Genomic DNA, 27,651 nt, shown 5'->3' with positions numbered 1-27,651 from the left:
TTGGTATTCTTCGGTTTCCAAAGTGTTGAAATTGCTGAGTTAGCTTTCATGTTTGCTTGCAGCTTGTGGAGTTCAGCAGCTGGTTCTGTGGCTGCAGTCCGTGTAAGAGCGAGGGAGCTCCCTGCTGCAAGTGATCTGCTGCGCGGGGTTGAGATTTGACAGGAAGGTGTTTTGAAATCTTGAGGGCATAATAGGGAACAAGCAACTGCCTGAAAAATTAAATATTTCTTAAACGTAGAATGTAAGCATTGCAAATAATTGGTAAACGCCAAAATGGAAATGGCTTTTATGTATTCAGTAATTGCAGAATATTAAGGTTTGGAGATCCAAAACTTGAACATGCCATGAAATGAGATTTGATCAAAATGGATATATTTAACAGTCCTGTAGTGAGGGATCTGTTATTCAACTATAGCTGTTTCTTGGAGGATTTCTTTCAGGATTCCCTGACTGTCAAGGCATAACAAGTGTTTTTTGGACGCATGTTGTTACTGCAGTTTAGCATTAGAAAAATGGGAAATATTTAAGCTATTATGGTCATCACTATTGTTGTAGGTAATTGTTGAGCTTCTGTTTTTGATGTTTTTTCAAGTGAAGGCATTAAGAGGAGTCCTCAGAAAAAGTACGTACAACAGGACTTATTTAGAACTAGAATTTCCTGATGACTTTGTGACTTGATAAGCCTCTGGTGAACTTTGGCTGAAATTTCAGAATTTTTAACGTTGCCAAGGTCACTGGGAAGTGCAGAAATGTTAGTAGTAAATCAATGTTAGGTGAATTTTTGTCATGCGTGTCCCAGAAGTATAGAGATCCTGTATCAAGGATCAACACCCTCTATCTTATTCTTGTCCTGACTATTTGCTATCTAATGTCTGTCTTCAAGGTCTGTACAACGCTGCATCCCAGTGTATGCTGTTGACTGTGTTTCTGTAATTAACAAGTGTTTTTTTCCTTCAAGCAGGGAATCATTAGCAGAGTGACAGAATCGGTGAAGAGCATTGTACCAGCATGGTTACAGAAGTATTTCAATAAAAGTGAAGATGAATGTGTAGATACAAATGAATCTACAAGCCAGGAAGAGAATCCAGTGAACTATCACGATGATTATGCAAATGAAGATACCATGGTGATTGATGGGAGAGTCACGCCTGAATCAGCAAGAATTAATTTAGAAGGTATGTGAAAAGTCATTTAGTATTCTGGCCATCTGTATTTATTCACAGATTTCTAGTTTTGAATCTAAATTTCAAAGGGAAGCTGGAAGGACTGTTTTGACAGCATCATAAAAAAACAAAAAACAAAACAAAACAACCAAAAACCCAAAAAAACCCAACAAAACGACAACACAAAACCAAAAAAACCCCACAAACCCACCAACCAACTCCTCCCAAAACAAAACAAAAACTCCCCCCCAAAAAAACCCCAAAACCAAACAGAAAGCCCCGAACAACTGTTTGTGAAACGGTCTTAGCTTTAAACTGTAAACAAAATTGCAAAACATACTAGAGGTTGTCTTACAGCTCTTGGAAGTCATCAGTTAACTTCAGGTAACCGATTAGCCAGGTGCAAAATATTGATAATATTCATTTGCAAGTGTGCTGGGTTACATTTTTCTTTTTAAAAGGTCTGGCATGAAAGTCTGTCTAATTGCCTATGGTAATAAAAGCGTTAATTTGTTTTGTTGTCCTCAAAACAAAAGACCAGATGCTAGAATGCTAAAGGAAAATTCCTCCTCATGTCCTGAGGTTTTTTTTTTTTTTTTTTTTTTCTTTTGGCCTCTTCAATCAATTTAGTAAAGTTCCTTGTTAGTTTAATGGAGAACTGGATAACTTGGTTTATGACGTTACAATTTTTGAAATATTTGGTAACATTAAAGTGTGTACATGGCTAGCGTGGGGTCTTTGAAAACCTATTTGGACCCTTGGCAAAGAAATTTGCAACCCCTTACTTTACCATATAAAAGATTAATTTGTGTTTTATGTCTGTGCTTCTCACTGTTCCTGTAGTTCTCTGGAAATTGGCATATGCTTTAATTTGAGTTTCTCTTCAATTAGCACTTTTGTGGAACTTAATTTTTAATAAGGAGGGAATTTTTGTCTGAACATATGTACATAACCATCTGTGTGAAAAGTCAGTTGCTTCTGTTGGCAGAAAGGAAAATAATGAGGAAATACTTTTGTCACCAGTGTCATCTAATTGTAAATAGGGAGCTGTATTGCTTTCTGTGTAGCTGTAGCTTGAGAGTAAGTTTGGATATAGGAATAGAAAAGGTCCTCATGAGCGAGGAACACGTGTTGGCTTTTGTGAAGAACTGTGTGAAAGGACCTTTCAGTAAGAACAGCTGCACAGCAAACTTTCTAGCTCCAAAAAATCAGGAGCAGATGGACACCCTAGAACCTTTAGTAGCTTGTGTTGCAGTCTGTGGATATTGTAGACCAACCTTTCTTGCTATAGTTAATAAAAAAAATTATTATTACTATTAGAATTTTAGAAAGCCTGTTTCTTCAGCTTTGAGGTACCAGTGTGCTAGAGCCTGTATTCCTTTGCGTGGCCAGCCTTCAGCCTGATAACACTTTATCTCAAACAAGACAGTCCTAAAAATCTACCAGTGTTTTTGAGAACTAATTACTAGTACTGCAGTGGTTATGAAGATTGAACCAGCTAGTTTAAGCTTCAGTGCAAATATCAAGAGGATAGTGACTCAAAATCATGTTCATAAGAAGAATTCCTGGGAGAGACTGTGGACTTAGCATGGATATTAGGCAAGATACCCATTAATAGCTGTTCTGTTCATGTTCTAAGTTGGAGCTGTGAGACCACCTTTTGGAGGACGCTGGCAGTGTTTACAGACCCTTTGGTTCGTGAGGAAAAAACGCCCATCTTGCAACTGACGAGGCCATGATGCTTACTCGTCCTTTGTGCCAAAATCTCAAAAGTTAATGGACAGAAGCATGCAGCATGACAGTACAACCTGTAGTATGACCAGAATCTGGGGGTGTGTGTGACACCAAAACAAAAGAAAAAACCCCAAAATCTCTGCAGATACACATCTTCATGTTACGTATTCAGATTAACATCTTTGTAACAACATTATACAAACTGCAGAGTTGTCTGTAACTTGCCATGTAATTTCAAATTTTGGAAAGCTTATTGCAAGCTTTATCTGCAAAACAAGGAATTTATACATGTTTGATTTAGTGAAAGACCCAGTGTTAGAGCACTTGAGCATGGGGTCAGAATTTGCTATTGTAAAACCTAATCATTAACTACTTCTTAACGCGACATTAATACTTAGTATTGCAAGCAGTGTTGCTGTTGTAATCAGACAGTTAGATGAAACCCTATCTGGGTGAGGAAGAAGTTAAATTCAGCTTCTCTATTTTTGTGTTTAGAACTTGGCAATAGCGTGACTGTTGATAGAAGACTGGTTTTGGCTTCTGTGAGCTTGTCCATAGGAAAGCTAATTGTCTCCCTGTGCTTGTTTAGAACCATCCACGAGTAGATCTGCATTGAACTTCTCAGATGTATTAACAAGGCCGTCTCTTCATCGGAGCCATTTGAACTGTACCATGTTGGATTCCACAGTACCACATTGTCAGCCCTCTACATCATCTTCACTTGGCATTGGCAGTCCTGGACTGTCTCTTGTAAAAGAAATAAAAGATTCTACCTCTCAGCATGATGACGATAACATCTCAACAACCAGTGGCTTCTCCTCTAGAGCGTCTGATAAAGGTAAATTCCGTGTTCTCTAATTGAAGTTTTGGTAACATGAAGTACTTTGCATTCTTTAATATTCCACATCATCTTAGTAAATACAGTAAGTGAATGTCAGCTTTGGATGTTAGAATTAAATTTAATTTTTAGTATTCTAGAAGTATATAATCCTGTCACCTTGTTAATATAACCATGCTTTGGAATACATTTATGAGACCCTGATGTTACAGAGTCAGTGCTGATAAATGTACTTCTAGCTAGGTTATCTGTAAATCTTGAACTGGGATAGTAAGAACTGAAGATGACTCGCTGTAGCTTGACAGCTAGGTTGATTGCTTAGAAGGAAGAGTGACTCAGAACATCTAACTGACAGCTGGTAAAGTGTGAATAAATATAGGTGATAAATACAAACACAAGATGTTTTCCTGTGTGTTCACCAGCAGTCAATAAAGGAACTATTCTGATCGAACAAGTTTTGGACTGCTTCTTTGGCCTTTCTTGGTAGAAGGCATCAGTTGTCAATACTGCCATGTCCTTTGCTGAATTCAGTAAGGGTTGTAGACAATTTTGTAGTCAAAAAACCCAAACATTGTATTGGCGTAGATGGGGACCTAGGTGATCTCGCTGAGAAAGGGCAAACAGCAGGTCCGCAGCTTTTTCTAGTCCCCCTTATAAATAGAGATTGAGGCATGCCCAGCAAGTTCTCTGGAGAACGTATTTTTACAGTTCAGAGTAGATGTTGCCAAGGTTTAGCAATATAACGTGAGTTTCCTAGAGCTTTTGGGTGTGTCTCCATAAAACATATATGGAAAATAAATCATTAGCTCTGTTAGTTCAGCCTCCGTGGAATTTTTCAGGTTTAAAACCTGTGCAATTCTGACCTAATGCTGGGTTCCAACCCTTTACCAACGTAGGAAAAACTTTGTATCAGTATAGATGCACTAGTGTTTATGCAGTTCCCTTTTATTTTACCATGAAAGAAGGAAAAATAAAATTGCTCTGCATTGCAAGCGTACTATTAACTTCTCGTGCATGCTTTTGAAAGATTACTGAGAGGTAATGTATTTGCACTTCTGTGAACTGATTTCAAGTTCAGAGTTGATACTTGGTTTTCATACTGTATGTGAAATTGATCTGTTTGAAGAACTCTAAAGGTTAGAGTGCTGGAGAAATGAGTGTTAGGGGTCTTTTTCATTCTGCAAGACTTACTTTTCTGTATTAAAGAACTCTGGAGTTACCGTGATCTTTAACATTAAAGTTCTCTATGTACACAAGGCATTTACATACAGCATGTGTCATTTTGGCAGATATCACAGTTTCAAAAAATACTTCAGCACCACTGCTCTGGTCCACAGAGGCTGAAAGAGCTCATTCCCTCTCACAGCATCCTGCAGCTAGCTCTAAAAAACCTGCATTCAATTTATCTGCTTTTGGATCTCCCTCTCCTGTAAGTACTGCGCAGTATTAATTTTAATCAATTTGAATGTGTAGCCATTTTACTAACCGCTTATTATGATACTTTTCTGTAGTCGCTTGGAAACACTTCTGTCTTTAAGACAAGCCAGCTTGGGGATTCTCCTTTTTATCCTGGAAAGACCACTTACGGTGGTGCAGCTGCAGCAGCAAGGGAGACAAAAGCGCGAATTGCTCCTTATCAGGTATGAGAATAGTAGTGTGGTGTGAGGGAAAATGTAATTGAAATACACAAGGGGTAGTGCTGCAAAAAGAGCTGGGAGCTGAAAATGTGGCAACAGTTCCGATTTTGCCCTGTCAGCCTACAAGAGTAGAAAAGAACAATTTCTGTTAAATTAGTTTTTTAACAGTTTACATAGAAATACTTGTCATAATGCACAAGAATGTCAGCAGCATCTTAGGTTCTGGCTAGTTGTTCGTAGTTGGGATTTTCTCCGTTGAGTCTTTCAGAAAATTCCATCTTCTGCCATTGTCTGCCTCTGACTGTATTATATTAAAATAACATGTAAGCAAAAACAGTGATGGCATAACTTTGAAAACTTGTGTTTCTAGTAGCAAAAGCTACCTGTCTGATACTCGTCTGTATATCTTACAGAAGCTTACCTACAAGCATGCTATGAATGTATTGTATAAAACTCTGCACTTTTTTTCTGTAATAGTATCTAAAAGGCAACTTTGCTGATCCTTTGCTCTTCTGTTACATAGAGGGAGGCATGCGGTCCTACATGCAATCTCAAGATAAACAATAAAATACTTTTTATTTTAATATCATTCAGATAGCTCTTGAAAAGAGTTACTTGCCGCTGAGAGTTCTTCATGTTTTAAAATGAATCAGCAAATTAAAAATGCTGACAACTTTAAGTAGCTAGAGTTGAATCTAAAAGAAAGTCAATAAAATCTGGTTTGTTTGGAATGTGTTTAAATCAAAATTACTTTTATTTAAAAAAAACTCAAAAGTCAAAAGGAACTTTTTTTTGAGGTACTGCAAATAAGAGTTTGCTGGACCTGTTCTGGCAGTCCATTTCTACCATGGAGCAAGGGGACCTTCAAGTTCCTCACTTAGAGGAAACCTTGAAACTTGTGGTTTGCTCTGACTTGGTGTTCAGTCAGACTTCAGAACATTCAAAACTTCCTGTAAGCTAGGAGCCCTCTTTGGTCAGCTATGTTTAATTTTTACAAAATAAGTATGGATTATGCTGGAAAGAGGAAGCAAAATACTAGGCTTTTAAAGGAGAGACTGGCTTGCATGTTGCAAGCGAGACTCGCTGTAATCCACAGCATGCAGTGTTTTTTACATGCTGTATGGCCTGCTTCCTGTCTTCACATAGCAGCGTGGGTAAGCATGATGTGGTTACATGAGGGGTTTGACATAGTTTTAAAAAAAAAAAAGTCACACTGAAAAAAATTGTTTTGAATTATCTTTGAAGTCATGTGGTACAAATAAGGCAGTTTACTTTTTCAGTGTAATATGTTTAGATCTGTTACAGCTCAAATCAGATCTTTATCTTTTTAAACAGAGTAAAAAGTTCTGCAGTCAACTGTAATCTTGGGGGAAGGGAGGAAATGAGAGAAGTAAAACTAGAAATTCCTGATGATGAATAGTATACATTGGTTTTAAGATGGTACGTTTACACTATCATGAAACTCTGAGATCTGTTCTGTTACTGAAAGTACTTTCTGGAGCACGACCCTTCGCTTCAGTTCTGTTTTCCTGATTACTGCTTCAGAGACCCTACAGGCCTAACATCTTCCCTTTTATTACCTTTTACATTTCAGTATTTCTCTTGTTGCTTTATCCCATGTACAAGATGTGTGGGGCCCCACTTAAACCTCTATAAAGTCAGTGGAGTGTATTTTCTTCTTCATGGCTTGAATGCCCAGTGAGTGTGTTTTTCTCTGTCATCACGAGAGTATTGGTTATATCATCAGTGTAGCCATAGGGCATAAAATAAACGCGTGCTTTATTCAAAATCAAGCATCATAACATTAGCATTGCTAATTTTTCAGCCACCAGTAAGAAGACAAATGAAAGCTAAACAAGCAAGCGTGCAATCCTATGGTGTGACAAGTTCCACAGCACGGCGCATCTTGCAGTCATTGGAGAAGATGTCAAGTCCTTTGGCGGTAAATGGCACTCCTCTTAATCTGTTTTATTTCATGTGCTTGAAAAACATAGTAAATGTGCCAGTATAGGATGAAGATCCTCCTTAGGTGGTGTCCAGTTTAATTTATTGCACTGTTTTTTTCAACAGGATGCTAAAAGGATTCCATCTTCTGTTTCTAGTCCGCTGTCTTCTGTAAGTTGATCACCCCCCACATTTTTGTTGGATGTAACCCTCTCTGAGGAAAAAATTGTCCTGTAATATTTAGGCTTTTTTTTTTCCTCCCCCTTAGCCTGTGGACAGGAGCCTGCTGAATATTACTAGCTTCCAATCCAAACAAAAACAGGTAAGAACCAGTAGCATCTTAAACTGAGCTAGATAACTTTCTGTGCTTTATAGCTATTAGGAGAAATGTCACAAACCCCAATGACAGCATACATACGAATTCAAGTTAATATTAACATTATGTGAATTATAGCTGTCTTGGCTGTGTGGAAATTGCTAAAAATGTCTTTTCTACCCACACTAGATGAAGGACTCTGAAGATTACTCAGGTTAAGAATTACATTATCTTTATGTGGTGGTGTCTTTAATATATCAATCAAGAAAAACTTCTTTAGAACACACAAAATAGTTTTATTTTGTCCTGCAACTTGGGGTTAAGTTGCCTGTTAATCTTTCTGTTTGTTTAGTAAAGCTTTCTCTTGCAGAAGTGATCAGAAATAGAGGAATGTTGATTGGGTGATTGTATGGACCTTGTACAGATTTCCATGTTCATTTCCGGCAGTAAAATAATACTTATGTATTTTATTACTGCTCAAAGTGAGGAGAAGGGAAATTGTTCAATGTCATCACTTCTGTAACTTTATGTTCCTAAATTCTTATTTGGAGGTAGCACTGAGTTGATGATAATGCTGTGGTAAATCATTATTTCCTTAAGTTTTACTAAAAAAATTAAAACTAGTGATGTTTTTAATCACTTTAATTTGGGGTATCATTGAATTTATTAAATTGTAAAACCCACAAAAGGCCACGTAAAGGTCAGGCAACCAAAGGAACAAAAGTGTGTTTTTTCTTCCATGCAAACTTTTCATCTGCTGTTTTAATGAGAAAATGGATAGAATGTCTCAAGAAGTTTCTATGCTAATCCCTTGTTCAGAAGTATAATTAATTTTAGAGCCACTTTGGAGTTCACAAACATCTTGGATTTCCTGTACCATCTTTCACCATACGCCAAATTACAAGAATGTTGAAAAGTAGAGCATACAATTCCTTTACCATAAATATTATCCAAATAATTGAAAACAAAGCTGGTATGGATTCTCAGCTAAATTGTGGAACTACACCTGTGACGAGGCATTAAGAAAGATCTACCAGATTTGCAGCGTAGAGCCTGACGTCAGTCTGAAAGCGAATGTTGCACACAGCTGTCACTGGGTAAAAGTAGAGAAATTGTCTATTCATAAGACTAGAATTCATAAAGTTTGGCAGGGGAAGGGTAGCCCTGGATGAGAAGGGGAGTACAGGGTTGTGTGTGCCAAGGAGAGGGTTGTGTGTTTTCCTGTTAAAGCAAACATATGGTTGACAGAACACTTGAGCGCTCAGGCGAAATTTTTGCAGGTATTTTTTGAGGTATTTTTCTTATTTCAAGGATCTGCACCAGACAGAATAGCTCTTAGTGTATTAAAAAATCTAACTGGGTGGCTTTTTTCTTTTTTTTTTTTTCTTTTTTTTTTTTTTTTTTTTTTCATTTTACATTTCAGTCTAACTGATTTGATATCCTTCTATGATAAGGTCCCCTGTGTAGTGTGTGAAGGGAAGGTGGCAGATGTAGTTTGCTGGATTTTAGTAAGGCTTTTGATACTGTCCCTCACAGCATCCGTCTGGACAAGTTGTGCAGCTGTGGGATGAGCAGGTACAACAGTGCGCTGGGTGAAGAACTGGCTGAAGGGCAGAGCTCAAAGGGTTGCAGCAAATGGGGCTACATCTGGCTGGCGACCGGTCACCAGTGGTGTTCCTCAGGGCTCAATTCTAGGGCCAGTTCTCTTCGGTGTTGTTATCAATGATCTGGAGGCAGGAGTTGAATGCACCATTAGCAGGTTTGCTGATGATACTAAACTGGGAGGTGCTTTTGACTCTCTTGAGGGACAAGAGGCCTTGCAGAGGGATCTAGATAAATTGGAGCATTGGGCAATCATCAGTGGCATGAAATTGAACAAACCCCAGATCTTCGTCATTGTCATAGACAGCGGATCAAGTGCACCCTCAGCAAGTTTGCAGACAACACCAAGCTGAGTGGTGTGGTTGACATGCCTGAGGGACAGGATGGCATCCATAGGGACCTGGACAAGCTCAAGAAGAGGGCCCATGTAAACCTTATGAGGTTCAAATCAAGGTCTTCATCGAGGCCTATGAGAACAGGTTGAGAGAGTTGGGGTTGTTCAGCCTGGAGAAGAGAAGGTTCCAGGGAGACTTTATTGCAGCCTTTCGGTACTTAAAGGGGACTTAAAGATGGGGACAGACTTCTTAGTAGGGCCTGTTGCAATAGGACAAGGGGCAGTAGCTTAAACTAGAGGAGGGTAGATTTAGACTAGATAGAAGGAAGAAATTTTTTCCAATGAAGGTGGTGAAACACTGACACAGGTTGCCCAGAGAGGTGGTAGATGCCCCATCCCTGGAAACATTTAAGGTCAGGCTGGACGGGGCTCTGAGCAAGCTGATATAGTTGAAGATGTCCCTGCTCACTGCGGGGTTGGGGGTTGGACTAGATGACCTCTAAAGATCCCTTGCAACCCAAACCATTCTATGGTTCTGTGTCTGGGATGCAGTAACACTGGGCGTAAGTATAAATTGAGAGGGGAGTGGCTGGAGAGCAGCCCTGCAGAAAGGGACCTCGGTGTGCTCATTGACAGCAGGCTCAATACGAGTCAGCGGTGTGCCCTGGCAGCCAGGAGGGCAAACCACATCTTGGGGTGCATCAAACACAGCATAACCAGCCAGTAAAAAGGGGTGATTATTCCACTGTATTTAGTGTTGGTGCCCCCTCACCTTGAGTACTGTGTGCAGTCCTGAGCCTCACAATTTAAGAAAGATGTGAAGGTCCTTGAATGTGTCCAGAGAAGGGCAGCAAAGCTGCTGACAGGGCTGGAAGGCATGTCCTATGAGGAGTGGCTGAGGACACTAGGTTTGTCTAGCTTGGAGAGAAGGAGGCTGAGGGGCAACCTCATTGCTCTCTCCAGCTTCCTGAGGCGGGGACGTGGAGAGCGAGGTGCTGAGCTCTTCTCCCTGGGATTCAGTGCCAGGACACATGTGAATAGCTCAAAGCTGCATCCCCCAGGGGAGGTTCAGACTTGACGTTAGGAAACATTTCTTTACTGAGAATATGGTCAAACACTGCAACATGCTTTCTAGAGTAGTGGTTGATGCCCAAGGCCTGTCAGTGTTCAAGACAATGCCCTTAACACCATAACTTCTGGTTCAGCCCAGAGGTGGTCAGGACTAGATGATCATTGTAGGTTCCTTCAACTCAACTATTCTATTCCAATTCTGATTCTATTCTGTTTACATTTAAAAACAGCAATGGCCCATCCTTCACTCAGAATGGGTTTGTGAACTTAAACCACATTTTACCCAAGGTTTCAAAATGAGTATAATAATTTTTAGAAAGAAGTACTTTTATTCATTTTATAGGTAGTACAGCATGAATTTTCTTACCAAGAGTTGGGAGATGCTGTGAAACTAAAGCTGCATTGTAAACGCAGTCTTCTGTTGATGCTAATTTAAATAATAGCATGCATCCTAAGTCTGATTCTTCTGATCCTTAAGACTGCAGATGGAGCCTTTGGTAAATTTTGTAGTCTTTTGGGGTTGTTTCTTGTTTCACAGTTCAGTTAAGTGAGTTTTGCAGGATGTACGGTGCCTTCTGTTAAATATTAACTCTTGTCTGTGAAAGTGCTTTGACAAGGAAAGTCAAACCAGTACTTTTAAGTGCATCTACTGCAAATCTGAAACATTAGAACATATTGTAATGAGTGAGCCTACTTTAAAATTATTTTACATTTTTTTTTGAAAGTGTAACTTCAGTGGAGGAAAATCTAGGAAAAACAAAACCCAGAAGCCTGTATAATTAGCTGCTTAACACTTTGAATGTTAAATTAATGGATTAAGCCAGTAAAAAATATGACAGTGTGGGCAGAGGAGAGGAAAGGATGGGAGCATATTATAGTAACATGAGTTATTTTGATTATAGTAACCAGAATTATTTTTTCTATTAAGTTAACTGCTAAATTTTTAAATAGGATTCAGTCAAACTTTGGCTACTTCTATAGCTTTTTGGATTTCATAACTTGTTTTCTAGTGATTTCCCTCTGCAAGCTAAATGCTTTCAACATTTCAAAATAATTTTCACTGGGTGCTGTGGCTGATGGGAGGTTTATAGTTTTGTCACTTTTTTCATCAGTAAATGCTGTGGTAATTTGGACGGATGCAAGGATAAATTAATTGCTGCTTCCCTTTCAAAGGTGGAATCACAGCATCCACCTGTCCAGAAACTCATGACACCAAAGGCAATCTCTCTGTCAGTGAGCCGGACCCAGTATTTTAAACCATCTTTGACTCCAGCTACTGATTCCAGCAAAATTCACCAGAGAGTAGATATAAGGCACAAAGTAAGTAAATTTTCTGGTCCTTATCTGCCTGTTTTTTTCCTTTTTTGTTTTTCTCCCCCGCCCCTAATGTCTCTAACCAATTATTCTACTAAGGTGCTCTTTCTTGGCAAAGAGTACCGATAGTGTGTTTGAGGTAAGCATTAAGACAGGGGGAACCACTGTGAAAGAGATACTTCGAGGTTTTATGGATTTTGGAACAGTAAGTGGCTGGTGGTTATTTTCAGAATGTGACAATGTGCTATTGGGTCAGGCTGTTCTCAGTGAAAGAATCAGAAATACAGAAACAACGTTTTCCTTTTTGTACGTTCCTGTACACAAAGCTGTCACTGACAGAACATGTTGATCTTGTGTATAAACTTTCAGGTGTGCTACGGGCTCCAAGTGAGATTTCAGACAACTTCCCATTCTGATCACTTTTGTGTAGATGGAGTCCCTGATAGACTTCCCTTGAAACAAGATTGACATTTCTCTCAGAAAAAAAAAATCATCCATGGTTCCAGTATCAATGTGAACATAAAGAGGGCCAAGTATTAAATCTATGGGCTTTTTAGGCCAGAGATCAAAGTGGATAGTCATAGTGGTTAGGGAACAAGCTTAAGTAGATGAGGTATATTTCGTGGTATAAATAAAAAACCCAACACAAAACATGTGTGGTTGGTTGTCTTTGCTTTGTGTACAGTTTATAAATACATACAGATAAATCTTGAAATAAATCAAACTTAACTTGCAGGGCATGAGAGAGAAGAGTTTTCCTGCAGAACAGCAAGTAAAACCATCTGAAAGGTATGACAAATCTATTAATTTAAAACACTTGAAAGAAGAAAGCTCTCTCCTTTGTTACTACAGTCTGCATGCCTGCCTTCTTTTGGAAGGGCAGTAACAGTTCTCAGTGAAGCAAACGGAAAATACAGTGAAAAAATTGTATTATCAGAGAGTTTAACCATTTGTTCATCTTGATGTTTACTAGGGGGGGTCAGCTATTAGTTTCAGCTAATTATTTAATTGCTTGGAGTCTGAAAGCTTTGCCCTAAAGGAATTACTCTTTCTGAAAGATTATTTATAAGATAAAGTGGCTTACAGTTCAGGACTGTATTTAATTTTTATTAAAAAAAAAAAAAAAGGCAAAACCCCTTTTTTAATGCTCCATTCATGGTGAAGTCACTTGTCTGCTCTGAGTTTGCATGAAAAACAGGAGCCCTTTAGAACCATCAGAGGCCAAATGCCAACTTGCCTCTAAAACACAAAATTCTAGGAGAGTTAAAAATTGTATTTGTTCTTGAGGAGATTGTCTTGCATTACACTGCTGGCTTGGCTTAGGTAGAATGATCTCACCTCCAGAAAATATTGATGGCTCTCGCTTCTGGGCAGCTAGGCTTTTGGCTAATGCTTGAATTAAGACACTTTGCATTCAGAGGGCATTTTTGGAGGATTCATCCCTTTCAAAGAACAGTAGCAGGGAACTGTATTTTGTTGTGTCTGTGTTCATCTTCCAAGCAATTCTCCTGTTGCCTTGGGCATTCTTTGGCTTGCAAAAAAAACCCCCAAACCAACCCGTAGTTTTGGTGTCTAATGGTTTGAATTCACAGCAACTACCTTTCAGGGGTGTAAGAGATTGGCTTTAAGGTTTTGGCATAGGTGCAAACAGATGTTAGGTTTTAATTGTGGATTTTCAAACTGTTCTGAATTTTCTTTGGTAGAACTCCTTTCTTCTCTCTGTAGGAGGGAGATCCAGAAAGTTGATACTGCTTTTTACTTGTTTCACAAGTTTTACTGCTGTGTTCTAGTTCAGTCTGTGGACTAGATGGTGCTTTATTTTTAAAAAAATTCTCTTATAAAGCCAGTCTCTTTTGGGTGTCATGTTCTGGAGCAGGAACACAGCACTGATACAGGGCAGCTGGCCAGAGTCCCTTCATGCAGCTGACCTGCAGTGCTTTTGGTACATCTCTGTTTAGCCTACCAAAGGCTATTTAGTTTTTAAACCTGGGTCAGAACTGTAGATTGGACATACTTGCTTGAAGACAGAAAACAGTCTTTGCCCCTTAGAAACTAACAGGTGTTACAGGAAAGAAGAATATGGGCTATTATAGACAGGCTATAATTGTCTGAATAAAGCTCTATTTTGACATAAGATTTTTTTTCAGAATTCGAATTGATTGTCAGTTTGGATTAGAGAAAAGTTTGAGCATATGGCCTTAAGGATCTGGCTTCCTCTCAGTGGTTACAGTGCTGAGCAGACTGTTTGCAAGTATCTGACAAGTTTAGACCAATTCTCTTCCTCAGTCTTCTGGAAACTTGACCTGGTGTCTTCCAGTGTGACCAAATGTACTTTTGTAATGACTGACTGCTTGGCTGCAGCATAAGCTTTGATATGGTAATTTCTTCCAGGGATACTTTATTTTGATGCCATACTGCTTTTTATTGTTGTTACTCCTTAGTTCAGTTCTCTTTTAGGGTGTGTTGTGGGTTTTTTTGGGGGGAAGTGGGGGGTTGGAGGGTAGTTGTTTGTTTTGAGGTTTTTTGGGGTTTGATTTTTCTTTTCCCTTCCCACTTGGATTAGGAAATCTTTCTGGTTTGGTTCTAGGCTTTTGTAGTGAACAGAGAAATGCCTTTGTGTGCCTTACAAAAGGGATCTGTGTTCATGTCTGAAAAGACTTCTGGAATGTTGGCACACGCAAACACCTCTGCTGCTTCTGCTGATAGCCCCAGAAAGCCAGAGCTGCTCCTGAAGCTTTTGCCTTATTGTCTTGCCACCCAAGTTTAAGCCTCTCTATTCCATAAGAGCTGTTGGCAGCATTTCATGTGCACACGCACGCGCACACACTCCCCCTCTCCTTTTATATATATTTTTAGTTGTTCTTTTATATCCCTGCAAAGATACATGCTCATCACAGAATCTGAGAACTGGCAGTCAAAATTTCCACTGTCTGGACTATTAAAAGGAAACATTAGAAAATAACAATCTGCATCAGTTCTTCTATTTTAGGTCTTATGGCTTAGTCATCATTCCTTTATGGATGTTGTGACTGTTTCTTATGTGTGTCCTTTTCATCGCTGCTCTTACTAATGCAGCTTTGGCTGTGGAGCACATCAGATACTTACCAGCATTTAGCAACTTGTGGAACAGTTTCTTCTGATTAGAAGGTGTCAGTTCTAGGACTTAACAGGGGCTATAATAACTTGAAACAATTAGTCGATAAGTTGATATTTTTATTTTTCCTTTTCTTACCTTATTTTCTCCCCACCCCTTCCTCAACCTATGTATTGTTATTCTGTGCCAGCAATTTGACCTACCCCAAATTTGGTACTCCTGCATCCAATGGTCTGTCTTCAGGAGGAGGAGTGGGTGGTGGCGGTGGCAAGATGAGAAGGGAAAGAGGAGTACACTATGTATCAAAACCTGGACAAGAACAACAGGTAAGGGACTCTTACGTTAATTGCTCTCACTGAGATTACTGAAGTAACTAGGGAAGTATGCCACTTCTATTGCCTCATAGTAATTTATAATAATGCGACTTCAGTTTTGTGGGGTTTTTGCTGTGGGTTTCAGGGCAGGCTCCAATTTATCCATTTAAGTTCCTCAACTTCAGTTTTATCTATTTGAAACTTTAGTCATATTGGAGATGTTTCATACTACGAAGCTTCTTATTAGCAGTTGAATGAAGATTTTTGGTGGAGGTTGGTAGAGTCTTTATAAAGGAATGATGTTTGAAACAAGTGCCAAGTAAGTAAACAAAGTTTGTTTAATTTGCTATTTCATATTTAAGTCATGTAGAAAGATACAGGCCAAGAGTCTGAAGCAGAAGGCAGTGTTCTGCATATCTGCTATGATCATTCCTAACTTCTGGCACTTAATCAAACTCATTGTGAGAGGGTTGGTTTTTTTTCCCCTCATTTAAATGGGAAAAGTTCATTTAATTAAACTATGGTCATGACTACCCCAAAGGTGTTTTTTTGTTGGTTTTTTTTTTTTTTCCCCTGATTGGATATTATGTAAGCTGCCTGCTACTGGACCTTAAATACAAAAAATTAAAACCAATCTTCTGGCTGATGCAAAATGAAGAAATAATAAATGCTGGAGAATGTTTCTATAATACAAATGGTCTGAATATCGAGGTCTGTTAGACTCTTCTAATCAAAACTGTGAAAGATGTAAGCTGTAGGATACATTAAACCTCTGTAGTAGCAACTTCTATCTCTCTGCTTAGTCACTTCTGGGTAGATCTTGGTACTACTGTGCAAATTGTGATTAGATCGGCTATTCCCATTTAAACCCTAACTAATCTAATTGTGGTAATCAAATAGTTTAAAAGGCAAGGATAAGACCAGAAGTTGTTAAGGTACACTGGTTTCCGAGTTTCAAATTTGCACCCTGATACATGACATGGACTAGATTTACCAGAGTATGATCTTCTGTGCTGCCAGTTAGGCTTTCTTTTTTGACGTTTTGTGCTTTGGGGGTTTTGGTACTCTAAGGAACCTGCGTATTTCTTTAAACATTGTCTTCTTCTAAGTTCACTGCAGTAGTGACTTCAGAAACTTCTGCAGCTCTCCTGCCTCATTTTGCAAGAGGAACACTCTTGTCATTTGTCTTGAGAACATACTCTTAATTGAAGAGATGAGAGGATAATTAGAAAGGATAGTATCTCTCTAGATCTTTAATAACTAAATCAAAACTAAAACAAAAAGTAAATCTGATCTGTGCCCCTGTCTGTTCTGCTGGGGTAACAATTTTGAGCTAACTTGCACTATTACTGGACAGGTGATCAATGTTGTACTGCATGGAAACAGGCCTGCCATAAATCAAAATGATGTGGCAGACTGAGGTGGGGAGGTTAGGATTCCTTCTGAAAACTTGATTTGTCTTAATCTATAGATCTCTCTGTTATACTTTACTTTGTTAAGAAATTACGGGTGGGACAAGGTAGGAGTTTTCTCTTAAAAAAAAGAAGACCTAAAATTTACAACTTTTTTAAAGGCAGCAAAATATTAAAACTTACAACTTTTTTAAAGAAAGAGGAATAATTAAAATTTACAACAATTAAAACTTACACTTAGGAAGTGGAAGAACCAGTACTACCGAAAGTACCCCTACCCATCAGTACTGCATCACTGCCTTCGTTCAACTTCAGTTTTCTTGCCAGTAGTCCTGTCTCACTGTCACCAAGCACTGTTTCAACAGCAATGACGAACAAGGTAAATCTGAGTTCTATATCGTGAATACTTTTTTAGGATGAGTATACTTCTGCTTTGTTGCCTGTTAACTTCTTCCATGGCCCTCGTGAAACTAACCAACATTAGCTGATATCCTGTTGAATAAATCAGGGTTGTATTCTGATTTGGAGGTGGGGGGAGGCATAAAGTTTTTGATTCGGCCTCTGTCCATCTTATATTTTGCAAACTTGTAGTTAATTGTATAACTGCTTCAAATGCTACGGAGATTTTGTTGGGATTTTATGCCAAGTTAAGTTATTAAATTAGAGGTAGCATTAATGGTCATATGAGCCTAGGGTGCAATAATTGGAATATTATTGCAGTAAAATAGAATTCAACTGTTGCAGAGTACTTGAAATATTTTTTAATGTTTTGAAGCAGGTATCTGCTTTAGCATGTTGAAGTATTTGCTGGAGCTCTGACTATAATTGAGCTGCGTTAGTTTAAGGTTCTTAAGTTGTCTGGTCTGCTTTTCCACATATTTAATAGATCTAAGTAGCATCTCAGTTTTTTCCTCTTAGTTTATGGGATTTGGTTTTGATTTTGAACATGCAAGCTTTGTTTTCTTTTATTATAACTCTTATCTGTGGATTAGAAATAAATGTGAAACATCAGATTTCCCAACTTCACTGCAGAACACCTGTTAGTGAATTCGGGTAGCTGGTGTTGTTTTGCCAGGGTGTTTTTCTTTTAGGTGCAAACCTTAATTCTTTTGAAAACACAGGTACAACCAGCAAGTAATGTTGGCAGTCCTGTGTTCAGATTTTCATCTCCAATTGTGAAATCTACTGAGACGGAAGTGCTACCTCCGTTGTCTGTAAGTAAAATAAATAAAGCTCAACCTTTTCTCAAGACTTTAATAGAATATTGGAGAACAATAAAGCAGGATTGGCCCTGATAATGGGGAAAACAAATATATACGTTTCTGGCTTATAACTGGTCATCCGGCACGTATACCAAGAGTTTGAAGACTGGGTTTCAGGTTATTTTTCGTGTGTGAAACTTGCTTAAGGTTTCTTTAGTTTCAGAATCTGAAAAATCTCTCTTTTTCATAGCAGATTGGGTTTACATTTAGTGTTCCTGTTGTAAAATCAGGAGAGCTTTCTGGATCCAGTGATACACCAGTGACGTCCTTACTTACTCTAGGTAACAGAAATTTTAGCATTTCAGATCTGAAGTGCGGATTTTCTTGTTTTGCAAATTAAATACTAAATCTACCTGCAATTCCAGGCAAAGTGTGTTTTCAATGACAGATCTTTTTTAACAAAATTGTAATTATAAACTGTTGTAAACAAGGTATAATTTTGAAGAACCTTATATAAGAGGCATGAAACTTGGAAATTCTTGTTTCTAGAAAATATGAAAATATTTTAAGTGGATTTCTTTGCAAAAGGTGGTTTCTGTTTTGTTTTTAAAGATACCGCCACTGTAAACAGCACCAGCAATAAGAAGGAAAAAGAAGAAGAATATGATGGCCTCTCCAAACCTGCAGAGGTCTTAAAGGAAGGAAGTGTGTTAGACATTCTAAACAGCCCCGGTGAGATAATAAACTCCTTTTTAAAAGATACTGCAAAAAGTATGCTAGCATATAACTGCATTGATTTTTTTTTTTTTAAAAAAACCCACCACCACAACAACAAAAAACCCACTTTGTCACAGTTAATGCAATATTAGCTATAAATACAATCACAGGAGAGCATTACGTTACATGCTGCATCTTGTTGGGGTTGATCTCCTTTTCTAAGTGGCTTTTATTGCTGAAAGGAAAACTGCAGCTTTAAACGAGATGCATTGCTTCTCCTTTATGTGTTAGGATAGAATTGTAAATGAAGTATAAAGAGAATTAGTCAACTAGTTAGTGTTTAATTTTTAAATAAATAAAAGGTATGGAATGGGAAAGGAAATGTTTGTAAAATGCTTTACAAAGATTCCTCTCCCACCTTCACCATCTCTGGAAATTAAGAATAATAGGCAGTTACATTTCTAAATAAGTTTCAAAAGCTGCAAGTCTTTTGGCCTTAAATGACAACAGTTACTATGGATTCAAATGTAAATTTTAAGTAGAAGTGGGCTGTTTCACTTGAAAAACACTTTTCTAATTTTGCTTCTCAAGTAATTGGGATTGTTTTCAACTGTTTAATAAAGTTTGTGTAGATGATGATGTGTTTTGTTTTAAGGAAAAGGACTTTATTGAATTTGACCTTTTTCCATAAGCCTTCAGTTGCATCAGAACTCTCTTTTTTATGAAGTGACAAATCTATATATTTCTTAAGAAGACAGCGCCTTTTTATATTGGAAAGAGCTAAGTGAGAGAAAAGACACTGTGCATTTTCTTTAAGGAAAGACCTGTGAGTGAAGTGACGTTAATTTTCTTCGTCAGTTGAAGAGAAGCAGGTTCTAAATCCACACTGTTGAAAAACTCCACTTCTGATATTAAAAAAAAACCCAACCCCAAACCAATATAATAAGGAAAAAATAAAGCGCTTCATTTTAGCTTTACAAGTAATTTGTGCTGCTATTTAAGGTGCATTGCCATAGCATTTTCTTTAGTATTTCCATATTGGTGGTTCTTGTTTTCTGTTGAAGTTGGCACCTTTAAATAAGGAGTTGGCCTGTGTCCAGTGCATTTTGCACAGAGATTATAGATACCAATTGTTGTGTTGTCCTCATTTTTATTGCTTAATTAATGCTCAGTATCTGTGGGGAAAAACCATGTGGACTGCTGTTCCAAGTACCAAGTGCTGTACAGCTACTATCATAAATGTGAGTCATGTACTAAGGCAGAAATAGCTTTAGAAATTTGATTCGATTGGGCATGGCATCTTAAAATGAAATCGGATTATTTCTAGTCCGTGATGGTCGGTGAGCTTTCGGTACTGTTCGTTCATGCTTGTGTCTACCAGTGAAGATTTGTATTTTAAAAGTTCTTGGAATTGAAGAGTTAAAGTGAGCTTTAAATAAATGTTCTGTTGTGTCCCAGTGCAGCATATGATATTTCATCCCTTTAGATAAGGTTTCCAGGGACTTCCTCTTGCAGTTAGTTGGAATGTATAGTTGTAACCATTGGCACTTAAATTTATGCTGTCTAGTATTTTAAGTAGCTTAAATGTAGCGAGGGCACTGCTTTATCAGTAAGATCTCTTCCTGTTTTTTTTTTTCCCTAGGCTTTACGCCTGTGAAAACACACTCCTCTGCATCTGCACAGCCTGTTACAAGCACGGTGGTCTATACAAGGCCTGCAATAAGTAGTTTTTCTGCAGGAAAAGACACTTCTAAACAAGCATCCTCATTTTGGCAGTCTGACACGTATGACCCATGCCTGCAAAACAAAACCACAGATGGCAAATGTGTAACATGCCAAGCTGCTAAAGCATCAACAGTTGAGAGTACGAAACAGACGATAAGCTCAAGTCAATGTGCCACCTCTAAGGTGGCAGTCCCTACAGCAGGGACGTTGGGTTTTGAAGACAAATTTAAAACAGCGCCCAACACATGGGATTGTGATACCTGTCTGGTCCAGAACAAATCCGAAGCTACAAAATGCGTAGCGTGTGAGACACCAAAGCCTGGAACAGGAGTAATGCCTGCTCTGACGTTGCCGGCGGTCACAGACAACGCGGTGACAGTGACATCCTCCTCCAGCGGCACTGACACAACAGTCACTTTGGGGTTTGGAGACAAATTTAAGAAGCCAAAAGGCTCTTGGGACTGTGCGGTGTGCCTTGTATCAAATAAGGCAGAAGACAGCAAATGTGTAGCTTGTCAGTCCGAGAAACCAGGTGTGTTCTTCTCTTTTCTGTTGTTTCAACCTCAGCCTCTGTGCGTTCTTAACAGAATAAAATACGTTGCATGTAAAAATACTTTCAGCAACATGGCTACGTGCCAGACAGGATGGATTAGTGCCTCTCTGCAGGAATGGTTACAGCCACTTTTGGGGTCTCAGCCCGGATTCCAGCCTGTCACACAAATTGAACTGATTGTGAAATGTATTTGTGCAGAGCTGAATTGAAGCAAATATACCCTGCTTGGCAGCTGGTGAGGAAAGATTACTAAACAAACTGGATGCCCTAATTAACTTAAAACCAATTTACTCATTTTCATTGGGGAAAATTGTGAACTCCATAGAAAGAGTTAAAAATTACTGGGTGTTTTCTATTTCAAAACATATAAGTAGAAATGGTATTTACAGAACGTGGCCAAAAATGTCTCCACTCAGCATGTGTGTGTCATTAGGCAGAAGTATGAAGCCAGATTTCAAGACAGTGTAGTCTTTACCTAGTCGTCTTAAGCTAAAACAAACCCGTATGTTCAGCTATGCCTATGAAGGCCAGTGGTAGCCTTCCAGAAAATGGGTGACCTTGTTCTGGAAGGTCAAGGTCCTTCCATCACCTGGGGAGGTGGGTGCCTTCTTCAATGCAGCGCTGGGTTATTTCCCATTTTATGTGATTGTAATTGATTTTGAGCATGGCAAGTGTATTGTTTTTAAAGAACAAATAATTATTTTAGTGTTAATTTTTATCAGCTGTTAACATCATTCAATGTACTGTTAATGTCAAAAAACACCTTCACAATTATACGGGGCGGTGGGAGATCCAAGATGGACTAGACTGGGCTTTTGTAATCATCCTGTACAGTAAGAGTGACATTTCCTCAGATCAGACAATGCATTTCAGAGGGAGCTTTTTCTCATGGACTTTCAGCCTCAGAGTGATCAGCTGACACTTTTGTCTGAGACTAGCCATTGCAAGGAGGGATTCTGGAAGTGTGAGGGGTTTGCCATGACCATCATGGTACAGAGAATCACAGAGTTATATTACATCTGTCAAGGGGGAGAGTGAGGCAAGTAAAATGGGGGCATAAAAATTTTCTGGATGTGCTGTGGAAGAGAAGACCCATTCCAGTCTTTACTGGTTTGAATTTGAGACATCATCTTCTGGCTCTCTCTTAAATGCCACCCCCAGTGGTTTAAGAGTGTAGATGAACATGACAATTATGCAATGCTTTTGTGCCTTGTGGATGTCCACTTCAGTCCTCACGCTTACGGAGCTGAAGTTTTCTGTTGGGGTGCAGCATCGAGTGACATCTGTTTCTTTACATGGGAGTAAAATCGGGCAAGCGTTGTCTTTTGGGCTTCTTTATGGAGGTTGCTGCTGTTTTTGAAGACAGTGTAGCTTGTCTAGTGAACATAGAGTTGTGGGTTTGGAAGCTTTGAGTTCCTCTCTGGTTTTTTTTGATTGGTTAGTGATGGGTTCGTTTGGTTTTTTTTTTGTCACAATGTAGTTTTGAACATGTCTGTCTTTTGGGATTTGGTGATGAATCATTCTGGTAAATGAACAGTCTCGCATCACTTGACAGTGGTCATTAACTTGAGTGGTGCTAACTTTGACTACATGTTACTTGTGTCACCAGAAATTCTTCTAGTAGTTTTGAGTACAGTACCTTTAATTTACATCTGAAATAGGCTATGTTGCTGTGTTGTATGAACTGCAGTTGCTGTTTAAACATCATTGGTTAAATTTGTGCTTAAAATCGCATATAGATTATAAACAAGAATCTAGGTGTTGCTATTGCTTACATTCTCAGCTTGTGTTTGTCTGAAATTAACTTGTAGTTTGATTGCTTTTTACTGTAATGCTTATCCACTTTTCAATTTAGCGAGCATTTTAAGAGTTTCTTTAAAAGTCCATGTTCACTTTATCGTTTAAGCAGGATGATTAACTACCACCTTTTTTATTTCTCAGGGAGTTCAGTGCCTGTGACTAGTAGCAGTGTTTCTGCATTTTCTGCTTCTTCTGGAGGATTTCTGGATTTAGACAAATTCAAGAAGCCCGAAGGAAGCTGGGATTGTGAGGTCTGCTTGGTCCAAAACAAAGCGGAAGCCACAAAATGTGTAGCCTGTGAAAGTGCAAAGCCAGGCACCAAAGCAGAGCTCAAAGGTAATACTTATGAGAAAAATAAGGGTATGAGTTCTGCAGTTTATTTTTTCTTCAGTTTTTGGGGTTGGGATTTTTTATTTGGGGGGTGTGTGTGTTTTTGTTTTTAAGTACAATTATTTTTCCTTTGAGGTATGGCAGAATTGTTCGTTTTTCCTCTAGGAATATTGCTTAAGTAAGGTAATGTGCCTATGTTTCCACACCCTTTCCCCAGAAAAAGATTATGTTTTTTAGAAAAAAACTGTATTAATGACATGGTTGGTCTTTACAAGCCATATGGGGTGTTCATTTGAGTTTAGATTAAAAGCAGGATCTTTCAAAGAAGCTAGCAGTGTACTGCTCAAAGCCAGGTGGTGGAAAAAAGAGTACCATTGCGAGAAAGTGTATGTAGAGACGGTGTGGAGTTTTCGTACTTGTTTTGTGGTTTGTTTGGGGTTTTTTAAACAGTTTTGAGTCTGGGAGGTTCAGGACTAGAATCCCAGTCATGTAGGTAAAGCCTGCACGTATTACCTCATACATGGCAAACTTAACATTGCTTATTTCTTCAGGTTTTGGGACCTCTGCTGCGTCCACAAATGCTGCAATGCCATCATTTACATTCAGTGTCCAGTCATCCTCCTCTGATTCTTCTCAAACATTAGGTAGCATGGGAAACTTTAAATTTGGAGAACAAGGGAGCTTCAAGTTTGGCATTGCCTCTGAATCTGCATCCTCCAACACTACGACTGGGGGATTTAAGTTTCCTGTTAGTTCAGGGGACTTCAAATTTGGAGTTTCTTCCTCAGACTCTAAATCAGAAGACGGTAAAAAAGAAGGTAAAAGTAACAGTTTTACCTTTGGACTTCCATCTACAAGCAGTCAGGCTCCTTCAACATTTCAGTTTGGGACAGTGAGCCTGGGACAGCAGGAAAAGAAAGAGGAACCAGTTTTGGGAGGCTTTGGTTTTGGCACGAGTTCTACTTCTTCCATAGCTACCAATGAGAATAAAACCGGAGTCAGTGGCTTCACTTTTGGAACTGTGGCAGAGAAGGAGGTAGCATCACCGGGTCTTGTGTTTAAGAAATCAGATGAGAAAAAGGATGAAACCCTTTCAACAAAGGGAGGGTTCTCTTTTGGCAGTGTAGAGGCTGCACCTGCCTCACAGTTTGTTTTGGGAAGGACAGAAGAGAAACAGGACTCTGTCACTTCTGCCACTCCATTACCGTTCGGAAAGAAAGCTGACAATGAAGAGTTGAAGGCACAACCTATCTTTTCGGCTGGGACGGCTGAGCATACCAAAGAGGAGAGCGCAGCAAAACCTATATTCAATTTTAGTTTCGTTAAACCATCAGAGAAGGAAAGTGAGCAGGCAAAGACATCTTTTGCATTTGGGGCACAAACCAGTACTTCAGGTAAACAGAATGTCTTTTGTCTTCACTTGTCTGCTCGGGTCCATCAAATAACACCTCTGAGGCCGTACTTGACAAAATCGGTGGCATTTGATCCGTATCATGCATTAGAGCTTTAGAAAAGGCTTCATTACTACCTGCAGCCTGTCTTTAGTGCCAGCTGTTGATGTGTAAACAATATGTAGCAATTCCTTCTTAGATTTCAACGAGTTTTAACACTAGGTTTAGATGAAAAAATCGCCACACCTTAAGGAACCTGTGTCGCCTCTTGTATGAGCACAGAAGTATTGTCTCAGTAATAGCAGCTCAGCTGGTGATAAAATCTGTAGAACGGTACAGCATAGAGGCCTCGTACTAGCATTTTTCATAGTGAAAGGGAATGAGAGAGGGAATATCTTATTCCCGTGTACTTGCAGCTATGCTGCAGGGTGTACCGCTGTTTCTCTACTGCTACAAAGGTGTAAAAACCGTGTAATAGATATTACACAGTTTTGCATTCCTTTAATTTGTTGAAGGTCTGCAGTGCAGGATTAAAGTTCCTCAGTGATGATCACTGTGTGTAAAAACTCTGGTTGTTAAATTCCATTTGTATGACTTGGCAACTGTGTTTTAGAGAACAGAGAATTAGTTTCTGACTTCTGAAGTGATATGGAAAAGGACATCAGTAAGTAACCCTGCATAAAAGCAATACATATGGCTATACTGGTTAAACACAGTATTCTTAGGTTGAACTGCTACTGAACAGGCACGTTTTGGGGGGCTTGTGGGCTTTGGGGGACGGTTGGGTGGTGGAGGGGGTGGTTTGATGTTGGGTTTGCTTTGTTTTCTTCTTTTTTTTACCTGCCAGGGAAAGTTTGGGAGTTTGGTTTAGTCATGGAAATTTGATGAAGAACCTTGTGTAAAAGGGGAATTTTAACAAGTGTTCTGAAGAATGCTATAGTCCTTTAAAAATGGCATAGATTAAAAGGGGCCGTAACTGCTGGGAAAAAAGATAGTGGGAAATTGAAAACAAGATCACAAATTAATAACAAGAATTAGACCAGCAGCTTAGGGAAAGCTGAAGAATGACTGACTTTAAAAGACAGCTCTATTCTACAGCTCTATTCTAAGTGTGTAAAACTGTGCTCAGTACTTTATAACAGTGGTCTTAATGGAGGGTTGTCCTCTGTTGCTTTTAAAGTGGGGTCTTGTAAGTCCTTAAATACACTGAACTTAAGCTTGGAAGAGTTAGGCTGGAAGGCTTTGCTTGACTTAAAGCTGTAGACACAGGGCTACATTGTCGAACAAGCTACAAATGCAGCTGTATCACTGTGGTTTTCAATACTCTGTTGAGCAAAGCCATAAAACTGTAACAGGGGATTGATGTTGTCCTTCAAAGAATGTCTGCAATATATTTTTGTTTGAAGAGTTCAGAAGTGCTGGTTAATACTGGTTCAGGTAATGACAGCCAAAGCTTAGTTTGTAACCAGTGAAGCCTAGACTGCAGTGGTGTCCTTGTTCTTCACAATTTTTTCCATTCCTTTAATTGTGGATGGCAGCAATCAGAACGCTAAATCTGGATCCTATGTAAGCGATGGTAGCTGGGTAGTAGTTGAGGTGTCATTCAGGACTGCTCTTTGTACCGTGATTGAAACAGGAATCTGCTGCTTGTACTTCATTTGGCATTTCTGTGGTGGTTTATGTACTGTTCTTCCTTTCAGACCAAGGAGCAGCAAAGCCATCCTTCAGCTTCTTGAGCTCAAGTTCCTCCAGCACAGGTGTACCCGCCACTTCAGCCAACAGCAGCAGTGTTTTTGGCAGTGCCATCTCCTCCTCAAATCCTCAGCCAGTTCCCACTCCCTTCGTGTTTGGACAGCCCAGCAACACTGTGAGCAGCTCTGTCTTTGGCAATTCTGCAGAACCTGCAGCATCCCAGTCATTTGGCTTCTCTCAAGAAAACAAGCCAACAACCACATCTTCCAGCACCGGCACGGCTCTTACTTCATTTCTCTTTGGTTCGGGAGCCAGCGGTGCCAATACAGCAAATTCAGGCTTTACCTTTGGGGCCACAACCACGTCAAGTTCAACAGGTACATTTTAAATAGGTGCTCTTCTCCTCCTTGCCATTACATGGGGGACCAAGGAAGTACTGTTTCATGAATATTTTACTTTGGAGAATGGGTAGGCCAAATGTGTGGAAGTAGAGAAAAATATTGAGTATTTGTATCCAACAATATTTAAATGGGGGCTTAGTTTTTCACAGTTTGGGAAATAGAGTTTAGGAATGAACTGGCAGCGGCATTGTTTTATCCAAAGGACAATTCTTTACTAGTTTTCAGTCTGTATAGGAACGTTTCACCATGAGAACGATAGTTTCTTTCCTCTCACTATCAGGTTAGAAGTCAATGAATTACAGCTTTCCTGATTTTATTCTCCTATATCTAAAACACTCAAGTGTTCTAAATAATGTCAAGATTTGCAAAATCCTTCCTTCACCAGTATATATACATATAGTACCTCTACATGCAATCGCTGCTGCTTAAGGATTGGTTTCTAATAAGCATTATGGCCAGTGTTTTGTTAGTCTTTATAGTAGTTTAGAGAAGACAGAGATAAGAATCTGAAGTTTCTCAGTGTTTTATGTTCGCTACCACGCCACGTGAATTTAGCAGTATGACACAAGACTAAATCTGCCATATCAGCTGTATTCCTGCTAGCCTAGCAGGCACATTGGGAACAAAATTGAACCTGTGAGGAAGACTTCATCTAGTTTGATCTGATTGCTTAACCTCATCATTCACATAAATTAAATCTGCACACTTTTTTGTGTATCAGAAAGAGAGAAAACAGTCCTAAATTATACCAACCAGCAGATCAATTCAACCTGCTTATGACTTATGAACCAGTAACTTTCAGTGTCGTTTTGTTAGTAGGCGAGGCCATTTTTCAAACACCTTCACAAAGAATTTTTTTTTTTTTTTAATGCAGAAGCCTATATTAACTTTTACCATACATCTGTTCATCTTCTTGGAAAGAAAAACAGTCAGCCATTCCAAGTTCTGGTGCAACAGAGGGTATTTTCTGTTGCACAAAGGCTGCTTAAATTGCATTGATAGCACAGTTTAAAATGTCCCCTTTTGCGTAGCAGATCTGCCGTGTATGTTCAGAGTTACTGTTCAGC

The 27,651-nt window shown here is 39.0% G+C and overlaps 1 protein-coding gene across 5 annotated transcripts in view; it reads left to right on the top strand.

The window, feature by feature from the left end:
* Nucleotides 1-27,651, top strand: part of NUP153 (nucleoporin 153) — a 47,348-nt gene that overhangs the window by 15,677 nt on the left and 4,020 nt on the right. Inside the window, exons 2-19 of one of the 5 annotated variants that reach the window (XM_075083990.1) lie at nucleotides 959-1,175; nucleotides 3,487-3,735; nucleotides 5,025-5,164; nucleotides 5,247-5,375; nucleotides 7,198-7,314; nucleotides 7,443-7,487; nucleotides 7,585-7,638; nucleotides 11,813-11,959; nucleotides 12,690-12,742; nucleotides 15,238-15,373; nucleotides 17,015-17,152; nucleotides 17,895-17,987; nucleotides 18,226-18,316; nucleotides 18,588-18,707; nucleotides 20,335-20,949; nucleotides 22,912-23,106; nucleotides 23,652-24,494; nucleotides 26,192-26,560. In XM_075083990.1, coding sequence (XP_074940091.1) covers nucleotides 959-1,175; nucleotides 3,487-3,735; nucleotides 5,025-5,164; nucleotides 5,247-5,375; nucleotides 7,198-7,314; nucleotides 7,443-7,487; nucleotides 7,585-7,638; nucleotides 11,813-11,959; nucleotides 12,690-12,742; nucleotides 15,238-15,373; nucleotides 17,015-17,152; nucleotides 17,895-17,987; nucleotides 18,226-18,316; nucleotides 18,588-18,707; nucleotides 20,335-20,949; nucleotides 22,912-23,106; nucleotides 23,652-24,494; nucleotides 26,192-26,560 — 3,751 coding nt within the window. Of the gene's footprint in view, nucleotides 1-958; nucleotides 1,176-3,486; nucleotides 3,736-5,024; nucleotides 5,165-5,246; nucleotides 5,376-6,712; nucleotides 6,813-7,197; nucleotides 7,315-7,442; nucleotides 7,488-7,584; nucleotides 7,639-11,812; nucleotides 11,960-12,689; nucleotides 12,743-15,237; nucleotides 15,374-17,014; nucleotides 17,153-17,894; nucleotides 17,988-18,225; nucleotides 18,317-18,587; nucleotides 18,708-20,334; nucleotides 20,950-22,911; nucleotides 23,107-23,651; nucleotides 24,495-26,191; nucleotides 26,561-27,651 lie in introns of those variants that run through there. The other 4 variants (XM_075083987.1, XM_075083989.1, XM_075083988.1 and 1 more) reach the window with 4 other exon arrangements.

Source organism: Phalacrocorax aristotelis, chromosome 2 (genome assembly GCF_949628215.1).
Source record: "Phalacrocorax aristotelis chromosome 2, bGulAri2.1, whole genome shotgun sequence".
Lineage (NCBI taxonomy): Eukaryota > Metazoa > Chordata > Aves > Suliformes > Phalacrocoracidae > Phalacrocorax > Phalacrocorax aristotelis.
This window is presented reverse-complemented; position numbering and strand designations above follow the sequence as displayed.